Raw genomic sequence first — 12,498 nt, 5'->3', positions numbered from 1 at the left:
ATTTTAAGTTGTAAATTTTTATTTTCATCCTCTATCTTATATTTCTCTTATTTTATATTATGATGACTTACCTTATAGGCATTATGACCAAGACCTTATCAAAATTTGGATTCAAAACAAATGATTCCTAATTCAATTCAAACACATACTAGTCAAAATCAACATCATTGCAAATAAGAAACTAGACCACAATTCATTATTTGAAATAGCTTTAATATAGACATGATGACTAATTGACGTATGTAATTCATTCAAAATGAATGATCACGACTCATTATTTGCGATAACTTTAATAAAGACAATTCATTTTCACTTTGGTCAAAAAGATTTTAAGTAGTAAATTTTTATTTTCATCTTCTATCTTATATTTCTCTTATTTTATATTATGATGACTTATCTTATAGGCATTATGACCAAGACCTTATCAAATTTTGGATTCAAAACAAATGATTCCTAATTCAATTAAAACACATACTAGTCAAAATCAACATCATTGCAAATAAGAAAATAGACCGCAATTCATTATTTGAAAAAGCTTTAATATAAACAACTCATTTTCACTTAGTCAAGAAGATTTTAAGTAGTAAATTTTTATTTTCATCTTCTACCCTATCTTATTCTATTCTATTCTATATTATGGCAACTTGCCAAATAGACATTATAACCAAGACCTATCAAATGTAGATTCAAAACAAATGAATCCTAATCCATTTACAACACATATTAGTCAAAACCAACTTCATTGCAACTAAGAAATTAGACCACGACCCATTATTTGTAATAGATTTCATAAAGACAACGCATTTTCACTTTGGTCAAGAAAATTTTAAGTAGTAAATTTTTATTTTCATCTTCTAGCTTATCTTATTCTATATTACAACGACTTACTCAATAGACATTATGACCAAGACTTTATCAAAGAATGGATTCAAAACAAATGAATCCTAATCCATTTAAAATACATATTTGTCAAAATCAACTTCATTGCAAGTAAAAAATTAGACCATAACTCATTATTTGTGACAACTTTAATAAAGACAAATCATTTTCACTTTGATCAAGAAGATTTTAAGTAGTATTTTTTTTTCATCTTCTATCGTATCTGATTTTATTCTATTATATATTATGACGACTTACCTAATGGACATTATGACCAAGACCTATCAAATTAGCCCAAGGGTTCGACGTAAGCATTATTAAAGAACCCAGACCAAACCCAAATCCTATAGTGTGCAAGATTTTGTGACCAACACAGAGCCTGGTGACACATAAATAGGTCCAAGCCTATTATAAGCAACTAAGGTGACCTATCCACATGCTACACCAAGGAGACCGACACACATCATGAGGCATGGGAAAGGAGCAACATAGCTAGGGGAGGGTAGATAGGGAATAGTAGATAGGGGAAGGGTGATCGAAAATCTTCTATTTTTATTATTTTCATTGCAATAAGCCTATGGTAGCCTATGAGATTGCATATGGGGCCACTGGGGTGAATGCCAGGAACATGTGAAGGCCTACGGGCATGTTATCATGCCATTTACATCAGTAAATGTTACTATTTCATACTACATTCAATTGTATGTTGTGTTTCGATATTTGTTTGGCTGCAAGGTTTGACAGTCCATTCTGAACTCTCTAACCTTGGCTGCATCATAGGTATACATGATATGAGTTGTAGAAATGATTGTGATAGATTATATGTTCATAAATTTGGAACTAATAAATCTCCAATGATGTATAGGAGAATTAATCCCTTCTAAATGATAGCATTAATAGAATCATGATCTATAAATAAATTAAGGAGTTAAAACCTTTTAGTTTCAATTTAATTGGGAAACTAAGGCATAAAAATCAAAGCGGAAGGAGGTAAAGTTTGTAAAGTATCAATAGAACCAGATTTTTTTAATATACAATTATATATTTATATTACATGGAATAGAGGTACTCAACAATCCATAACCCAGAACTATAAAGACCCATATGGAACCAAAAAATGGCCTTTACAAAAGCTTTATAATGCATTAGATGTTGTCAGACATATATATTAGAATTACAAAAAAATTATGACTAGAGGAAATACATAATTTTGATTATTATATTTTCCTAAATTTTGGCAAATAGTCTTGGAGATAAAAATTTACAAAAGATGTCTAGTACAAAGCCCTTCTTACATTATTACCAAGCATATCCCTTCATTTACAATTTATACATTGAATATTTAATTGTGCAAGAATTATCTTGAGGCACTTGTAGGCTATAAAATTGGTTCAGCGACCAACCATTTGAATGGAGAACCCACTAGTAAATGTAGATTCATTATCTTGGTACCTAACTATTAGCCCCAACCAGTACTGAGAGGGGAGGGGTGAATCAATACATTGCCGGTTTTTATTAATTGATACTTTAGCTTTAAATATGAACTAATTAACCATTCACCAATGTACACATTTACTGCAGAAGATTAAGCATACCTGAAAAGATACATAAAGACACACGGATTTATCTCGTAGAAACCCAATAGGGAGAAAACCACAGTGTGAGTAGGAACTCACAAAATGTGTACTCTTCTGGAGTATGCCCGGTGAAGAGCCATCCTTGTTAGGAGATTACAAAGACACTGGTTAGGTGCCACCCGGTTAAGGGATTTTAATCAAGGCCGATTAGTGCCTTTACCCTGTTAGAGTTAGCCTGGTTAAAGGACTTAGAACATCAGTTAAGATGTTACCCGGTTAAGGGATTTACACAATGGGACCTGTTAAAGTCCACCCAGTTAAGGGATTTATATTGCAGTCCTCAACACTGTAGACCGTGATAATACTCTATTTTTCTGACTTTCTGTGTAATTATTGTGGCATTATAAACAGCTCGAGAGATGATTGAAATGAAATCATCAACACCATTTAAAGAAATGATAGAATCAAAAACAATGGAGAGAATAACAATACACCCATTAAATAAAATGATTACAAATTAAGAGTTTAAAAAAAAAGTAACAAATAATCAAATTTTTTGCCATTCTCTGTGAGGATTTCGGTAATATTATACTGTAAGAGAGCATTGAAATGAAACCCTAAACCACATACAAAGAAATCATCAATAGACAAAGCATAATCCAGGTACGAAGGAGCATAAACGGTCATTGGACATCCAATCTGCAAGGAGGAAGAGCGCGAGTGTTACCTTGCAAGAGGGAGAGTAGAAGGACTGGTGTTGTAGATGGTCAAGTGGAAAGAGAAATGGCGGAGAATAAGGTTTGTAGAGCAAACAATGAAAATGCCCCCAAAAATCTTCATTTCCCAAAGTTTTTAGGGCAACATAGTTGACGGTATTTCGTGCCAAGTAGGCCCATAACATGTATGCGGGAAGGCGGTTATGGGTGGTCAACAAATGTTTTGACCACCCATTTTAAACTTTATAATATTTAAAATATGTTTTAAACATATGCTTAAATTAATATATTTAGGTACATATTAATTTTTAAAAAGGTGAATATTATAATAGTTATAAGATATTTTATAAATATGTATTGGTCTTGTTGTGTGCGGTTATTGGCACAATAGAGATCAAGTATAGGGCGGTTATTGGTGCAATAGAGATCAAGTATCGGACAACACTTTGAAATGACCACTTTTTGACCTTTTTATGCATAACGACTCCTACAAATCAAATGAACACGTTTCTATCAAAACATGTCACGCGATGATAGGCACAAGAGAAAACAAGGCCAGTCTTGACTGCGAACTTTACGGCTGTATGTGAGTGACAGGTGACAAGTGAGAAGCAGCTCATGTGACACAGAAAGTGACAGACAGAGTCGGTCAATAATGTAAAATTGTGAGATCGAATAGGTAATGGGTGGAAGTGCTGAGGCATGGAAACAACGTGGAAGGCTTCTGTACAAGACCAATGACTTCCATTTCCACCGAATTCTTTCTTTACACAGCGGTTTCTCCATGGAAGCTTACAAGAGAGCCCTGAATACACGACAAGGTTTGTCCATTAGAAATCTTGTGGAATCTGTGTACCGTCGGAAAAGTGAGTTGGGATTGACGTAGATTCCCTTCAAACGCGTAGAAAACAACACTGTTCTACCAAAATCATATGGAATTAACTTTACGCACTTTCCCACTTCCTTCCTTATTCCTCTTTCCGTCATATTTACAAGATAAAAAAGAGAAGACTCCACTCGTCAAAAATGAAAAGATAGGGTGTGGCCCCAGTCAAATGTCAGTGAAAAGATAGAAGTGGGAGTGGGAAGCAGTGATGAGATAACAAGACCAAAGAAAGCATGTGAAAGTGAAAGTTGTGAAAGAAAGCAAATAATGGGGTTACACGATTGCCTGCAAATTTCTCGCTTCTCATTTATTCTAAAATGAAGTGACTACCCACTACACCTTAATCGCGTTAACCACGTGATGATGTGACCATCACTTGAAAGCAGATTAATGTTCTGAGATTCTCAGTCAGTGTCAAAATCAAATTTTCTATGGCATTCCTATTTTCTGTGACTTTATATAAAGGTAAACGTATTGGACAAGCCAAAGAGTCTCGTTCAATGTCAAAGTCAATGTCAAATTTGCTATGGCATTCCTATTTTCTTTCATTATTGTCGTCTGTCAAATTTCTCACTTCTCATTTATTCTAAAATGAAGTGACTACCCACTATGCCTTATTCGCGTAAACCACGTGATGATGTGAGATGTATTTTCCAAAAAATTGTGGAATCGTTTGAGATTTAACCAAGTCTTCTCATCTTTCCTTTCATTTTATATCAGGTCACCATCACTTGAAAGCAGATTAATGTTTTGAGATTCTCAGTCAGTGTCAAAATCGGCACACTCATCAGAATCAATGTCAATGTCAAATTTTCTATCATTATTGCCATCTGTCCCACACTCGTCAGAGTCAATGGCATAGTGTCTACCATAGTTAAATTCAACATTAGATTATTATAAAGGTTAGTGGCATAGTGTCTACCATAGTTTATAGCCTACGATGTAGAGTTACAAATACTACAGGATTTAGAAAATGTATCTTATGGAAGAGATCATGATGTATAAGTAAATCATGAACTTGGGATCAATGTTAATGTGCAAGCATGTTATATGATCATTTGTATCTTGTCAATTCAAGATAAAATAGAAATCAAAGATTCTTATGTTTGATGATTTAGGGCATGTCCCCAAGCTGCTGATTAGCTTATTTCGGCTAGCAGCAGCTGCATTTGCCTCATGGAAAGTAAAGTTGCTACTTATTTTTATGCAGTTCTCTTAAATAATTTTTTTAAATGAAATTATTAGTAATATTCTTGCAAATAAAATTTGTAGGCAAAAAAAAAGGGAGAGGAAATAAATATGGCAAAGCCACATGTCAGTTTTTTTAATTTTTTAAAATAAGCAGCCATTACTTATTTCTAGCCCCCCCTTTTTTTTCAAAACTTATTTTCAATTTTTAAGCAGTTGCTAGTCTAAAATAATTGGACAAGACAAGTTTATGGATTTGTCACATAATAACTTGTCAGGTAATATTCCTTCAAATTTGGGACTCTTGAGAGGATTAATTTCTCTCAACATATCAAAAAATAATCTAAGTGGGCTAATTCCAGAATCCTTGGGAGCCTGGACTTTGTTGGAATCTTTGGATCTTTCAGAAAATAATTTGTCAGGAAAGATTCCTATTCAACTTTTAAATCTCACATTCCCTGCTGTGTTGAATCTTTCTGACAACATGTTGTCAGGGTTAATACCACAAGGGAAGCAGTTTTCAACCTTTGAGGTTTCTTCTTTTCGAGGAAATCCTAATCTTCATGGACCTCCCCTTGAAAATAGGACAGAGAGTCCTGGTTTTGGTAGACAATATAATTACAAAGAATTGAATAATACATCCACTGAAAGTGTAGATGTAGATGTGATGGATCGATGGTGGGTAGTGGGAGTGGGGTTAAGTTACGGAGTGGGATTTGCTACCATGATTGCAGTGTTGTGCTTCCACATGAAATGGAGATACATATACTTTTCTTTCATGGATAATTTTATCTATGATCTCTTTGAATAGTGAATCCTTGAAGTTGATTCACAAAAGATCCTCCCAACCTTTGCTTAGAATATTTCACATTTGGGTTGTCACTTAAATTTATGTTGGTTTATTTGCATTGTCATGTGTGCTAATAAGTTTTTTTTTTAAATGAGTAGTACTAAAAGATGTGCTCTTTTTAAAAGTATGAATTTTTATTTTTTTTAAGCTTTCACAATTAATGATTATCTAATTATAAAGTAAATTAAAAAGTTTTGAAAATTTTGTCCTTTTATTTTAAAATTAAATATAGTAATTGTGTCAATGGGCCCTTGGTCTACTGCTTCAAAGTTGAATGGCTCCAATTGAGCCCACTAGGGATCAAGTCATGCTAAGTGCAAAGGCTCCGACATCATAAAGGATGAGGTTGGGATTGTACCCTGGGCAAATTTGGTGGAATGGTTACCCCTTAGTCCTTGGCTCTTAGCTAAAGAGGTTTTAGCCCATAGGCTCATTCCTCCATATTGGGTGGCAAAAACTACTTCATGTGGTTTGTGTGCTTTGTGCTCTTGTTGGGTTGTTGTGTTTGTAGGTTTGGAGCTCCATTATATATATATATATATATATATATATATATATATATATAAAATAATTGTGAAGAAAAAATTATCTATTAAAATGTCTACATAATATTATTTTACAAGATAAATTCTTTATTACGTTGTTCAGTTCCTACTTTTTTATGACTTGTAAAGAAAAATAACAACTTTTTTTGTTCTAATACAATAAATGATACACACATAATCATATTCTATATTTAAACTACAAAAGAGTAGAAATGCTTAGCTATTTTTTAAATGAAGCGATGTTTATGTAGGCAACATAATAAATAGCTATTTTGTATCACATGATATGTTAAGTTCATTGATATCAGTATATACAAATGGTAGGAAAATGGTTTTTTTTAACAACGCCCAATTTTCTTCAAGAGATTAGTCATTTTTTGATATGACAAGTTCATCAATAGTAGTATATACTCAAACGTTGGTGAGAACATGGAATGCTACCATGAAAGTTCATCTTCATTTATCTCTAAAACCATGCTAACCTTTCACACTCTAAAAAGTTCATTATAATGTAGACATAAAAAGGGAATTAGTGCATAAAAATATTTATGAATTCAATATTAGATTACCAAAAAGTATAAATTAGTTTACTGTTTACCATAGTGTATAGCCTAATATGTAGAGTTACAAATACTATGGGATCTAGAAAATGTATTCATGGTGTGAATTATTAAAGGTTTTGAAATTAGGGATTTGGAACCCATGTTTATCACATGATGTATGCAAACATGAACCAATTTTAAATAATAATATAGATGGAATTGTCATCCAAAATCTTAATATGTTTGGATTAACTTGTATACTAATATGGTTAAATGGAGACTTCCTATTGGCTTCCATAGTCAATTAATGCATAAAAATAATTTTCTATACCAAAATGATACATGTAGGAACATATAATTGTGTCGCTTCTGTTATGCAAGTGCAATGGGTAGGAAGTGTATTGACTCGTTTTAGAGGTCAAGCCAGAATACAATGGAAAATATCCATTCATCCTATTAATTTTGAAATAGAGCTATAGGGAGATTGATTTTGGTTTGCCTCAATTTTGTAAACAAATTTCAATTCATAGTATTTTTTCTTGCAAATTCTACCATTGGTTTTTCTTGGTTTTTTTACATGTGTGTAGAGTTCCATTTGTGCCTTCAGATATTGCCGCCAAATTAATTAGCCAACCTACCTATTATTAGCAAGTTCTACAAAATTGGGTGGATAGCTGATATGGTTGGTAGATTGTAAATGGATAGCGGTGGTGTTATTTTTGTTCCCTTTGACAGTGACTGGGGGAATGGAAGAGATTAAATGTTAGAAGTATATTTGTAAAGTAATATGGTGAAGTTTTGCCATATTGAGTTTATTAAATTATATTGTATTAAACGACTAGTGAGCTTTTGCCATTCCAAGTTTATTAAATTATATATAGCCTATCAATGATAATTTATTTTTTATTTTTTATTTTTATTTTTTGCTTTTAAAAGCTTTCGACAAATTTAGGTGATCCTTTTTAATGTCTAAATCATAAATTAAATTTATTAGATTTTCATAGTTCATGTTATTGATTGTAATATATTATTGAGTTCAACTATGTAAGAACTTTCCACATCAATGTTTCGGGTCACGTTCCCTAAACCATCATCAAGATGAAAGAAAATAATTAAAAGAAAATTGAAAGAGAAAATATAATTTTTAAAGTACTTTGTGGTCCCAAAGAGGGAATTTTATTTTACACAATATATTTATAATTATAAATTTGTTGCAAAATTAAATTGTTATTAAAAATCTGAAAAAAAAAGAAGAAACATTTCAAAAAATTTGTTATTGTATTGTAACAAGTAAAAATGTATATTGAAGTATTGAATATATATGTTTCCAAATTTATGATTTTTTAAATTTTGAAATGATTACTATTATAATTATTAAAAATGAATGTATAAAATTTTATTTATTAAAATACAATTATTATTTTAAAGTTACCTTAATTTTTTTTCTTTTCTTTTTTAACATTAGTTTTTTTATTGATCTAAAATAAATTTATGAAGTTAAAAAATTATAAATAAAAAAAAATTGATATATAAAATATGTATTTAAATAGTACATTTTGAAGTAATTTCAAAAAAATGAAACGTAAAATTTTATTCTTTGTCAACATCTTATCATTATTTTTTTTTAATTCATTAAATTTATGAGATCTTTCATTGCAATTGTACATCAAAGTTCTCTAATAAAAGAAAAAAAATATTATAAGGGATCACTACATTATGACAAATCTTTAAAAGGTTTGAAAAAAATGAATCAAATTTTACATTTTGATAAAATTTAATTTAATTTTAAAGAATATTGCAATTTACTAAATCTAATATTTTTTTATAAATACATTATTGGCTGAGTATTTATTTGTTGATTTTTTCAAAAATTTTCACTGAGGTTGGTACTTTGTCTTAATTTTGATTCATGGGACTCAATTGAATAAAAAATGCCATCAAAGAATTGTGTAGATGATGAGTTTTCATGTTGGCGTACCCATAAAAAGATCTCAAGATCAAATCACATAGGTGGCTAACCTAATATGATACTTACCATAAGATTACCCTATCTATCCATGGGGCAATTTTTTCATTATGTTACATTTTTTTTAGCATACAAGTATATTATGTTAAAGGATATTATTTTAAATATTGTTATAGAATAGAACAGAAAAATGCAAAATAAATAAATATATTATTAATTAATTATTATATTTATACTAAAATTAAAATAATTTAATGTAATATAATATTTTTTAAATTAAAAATAAAAAATATTATTAAATTACCTATGTGAGTTGTAGTAACTCTCATTAAATTGAAACTTAGAATTTATGTTAAAATTTAAGGAACAATTCACTCATTGTTCTAATTTACTTTGCTAAATGAATGATTTTGTATACTATTTACCATAGTGATGATAAAAGTCACTACTGTAGACTAAGCATCTTCCATATCTAGAAATTAAATTTTGAACCTCATAATGACCATTGCTTTGGAATATTTATATGGATTTGATTGGTTTGTGTTAACAAACAGAGCTGGAAAGATTGAAATAAAATAGTTTGGTATAAAATAAGTTATGAAAATAGTGATAAATTAAATCAAATTAATTTAATATGAAAATATGATTTTTAATTAATTTAAATGATCCTTTTGTGTATATGGAAAAGTGCTCTCTCTATCATATTAATTTATATAATCAACCTATACCTCTTTATGGTGCAATTGCTAGTTAATAGTGTATTCGACCATAGATGAAGCAATTAACCTTTGGAAAGGAGCAAGCATTAAATTTGAGGAAACTTATGACTGGGATTTCAACTAACAAAATAAAAAATTTGACTCTACATGAACTCTCTATGTTCAACATCAACAATCTGACATGCCCATAGTACAACCATTTGAAACAAACCATTACAATCCCTTAAGAAAATATGCTAATAAAGACCTATATATTACACTTAAATTTTATATTTTAAGAAAGAGGTTTAAAGTGCGAACTTACCATTTAAAGAAGCATTCTTTTATTATCTGTGGAAAGTTGTTTTCTAATAGATAATATTTCAAACATATTATGACTGACTTCATTTTTCTAGATTTAAAAAAAAACCAGTACAAATAGATTCTTTCAAAGGACACTCTACAAACCATATATAAAATTGCACTCTATATCATATCAATTTATATAATCTATCAGCATAACCTTGCACCTCTTTTCTAATGAATAATTATTGTAATTAAAAAAATTAAAATATATAAATAAATTTATCCATTGAACTATATATAAAACCATTCTCAACAATGTATCGAAATGACGTGCAGAGCGATGATAGATTAATTTGTATATGTGTAAAATAAGCAAACAAGATTTTCTAGTCTTACAGAGTGGATATAAAAGTTGTTGTGTTGTTAGGGAATAGTTGTTTTCATGCATTAGAAAAGACTGAAATTATCAAACCTTTTCCACGCTCCTGCTCCCTCACACATTTACACAGTTGAAAATGAAATAGAAAATGTCATGTCTTCTTTGAAAATAAAATTCTTTTCCAAATCTTAAGGTTATGATTAATTTTAAGGATATAGTTAGCATTAGAATTATAATTAGGAAAAGGGTGAATTTTATGATTAGAATTAGAGGTATAGTTGGAGTTAGATTTTGGGATAGAAAAGGATTAGTTATAAATTACAATTATAGTTAGCATTAGGGAATGCTTTGGGATTGAGATAGATCTATGGTAAATTCTATGAGAGGAAAAGTGAACTTGGAGGGAAATAGATGCTGGAGATGAGATGTCTGGCATTTATACTATGATCAAAAAGTTTGAAACTTCAAAAAAGAACTTAGAGAAAAGTGCATTCTTTGGAAAAGTATGTCAAGGATGAGAAACCTAACAAGGTTAGGCAAAGATGAGAAATTCAAACATTCTAAAAAAAATTAGTGGTAAAAAGTGGAGTTTAAGTGAAAAGAACGCTAGGGATGACAAGTTAGACATAGATGTCACAATGAGAAAATTCAAATCCTAGAAGGGGTTGAGGGGAAGATTTCACTTGGAGGGAAAGACATTCCAATTGGATTGCAAGTTTAATAGGCATGTTGAGATGAGGAATGTTGAAACACTTAAAAAATGACGTAGAAGGGAAAAGGAGAGTTGGAGTGAAAGGCATGCAAAACCAACTCGTGAAATTATACCATTTTGAGTTAATTTACATTCATTTGTACATTTATATTTTTATATTTTAAAATCAATTCATTTACATTACAAAAAATATCACTAATAAATGCATTTTCTACATTACGTGATTTTGTACCCTCCAATACATTATTTAAAGTATATATTACTAATAGTGTAAGCATTGCACCTCATTCAGGTGAAAGTGCTAGTCGTTTCTTGTTTGACCTATGAAGTTTGGTGTTCATTATGTATGTTTCCTTTCATAATCACTATGTGAAGTGACTCGTGACTTGGCAGTTTATGACCATCTACCTAGTAGATATTTTATGACAAAGATGCTATCTATCTATATATCTCTAGATACCAAATAAATAGATTTGAATCCAATTTAAATTAGAAATAACTATCTAGTTTCTAGGATGCACCAATGCATACATTACCTTTGTGCACCATAGTTTATGCATTGGTGCATCCTAAGGGCTGGATAGCCATTTGCTCGAAAATACATGTTAGCTAGGAATTATTTATTTTTCAATGTCTTTTATTTTCAATCTAATCTAGAATATTTTAAATTAATTGTCTCTTAATTTATTTAAAATATATAAGATTCAAGAATTAAATTCAACAAAACTAAAATAAATGTGACAATTCATTTTTTTAAATACCTTTTATTTCCAATATAGTCAATCAACAATTAATTTTCATTTTTATTTTCTATTCTATTCAATTTTATAGTATTGTCCATTTTTATTTGACTACTAAATTTTAGTGCCAAAAAATTCTGAAGTGGAGACATTGAAGAACTCTCACCTCACTGGTACATTTCCTTTAGTCTTTAATCCTTCCATGAGGATGTGTAATTGATGATGTCAAGATTGTGCTTTAGACGGCTTTGACAAAATGAATACTTGTAAATATTTAACTATCAACAAAGAAATATCATATACAAACACATGATTTGTGACCCTACACAACCTTTCCATTTTTGTTTGACCCATAAAATTTAGTGTCAAAAAGTCTAAAGTGGAAATATCAAAGAACTCTCAACTCATGGGTACATTTCCTTGTCTTTAATCTTTTCATTAAGATGTGTAAATGATGATGTGAATATTATGTTTTAGATGAATTTGACAAAATGGATACTTCTAAACATAAAAA

At 30.2% G+C, this 12,498-nt stretch overlaps 1 protein-coding gene across 1 annotated transcript; it reads left to right on the top strand.

The window, feature by feature from the left end:
• Positions 1–3,854: 3,854 nt before the first annotated feature.
• Positions 3,855–6,057, top strand: LOC131051106 (receptor-like protein EIX2). The gene is made up of 2 exons (XM_057985478.2): positions 3,855–4,038; positions 5,525–6,057. Exons 1-2 carry the CDS (start codon positions 3,855–3,857, stop codon positions 6,055–6,057), a joined length of 717 nt encoding a protein of 238 aa, XP_057841461.2.
• Positions 6,058–12,498: the final 6,441 nt, after the last annotated feature.

This window comes from Cryptomeria japonica, chromosome 8 (genome assembly GCF_030272615.1).
Source record: "Cryptomeria japonica chromosome 8, Sugi_1.0, whole genome shotgun sequence".
Taxonomy (NCBI): Eukaryota; Viridiplantae; Streptophyta; class Pinopsida; order Cupressales; family Cupressaceae; genus Cryptomeria; species Cryptomeria japonica.
The sequence above is the reverse complement of the archived record's forward strand: the minus strand, read 5'-3'. Positions and strand labels throughout refer to the sequence as shown.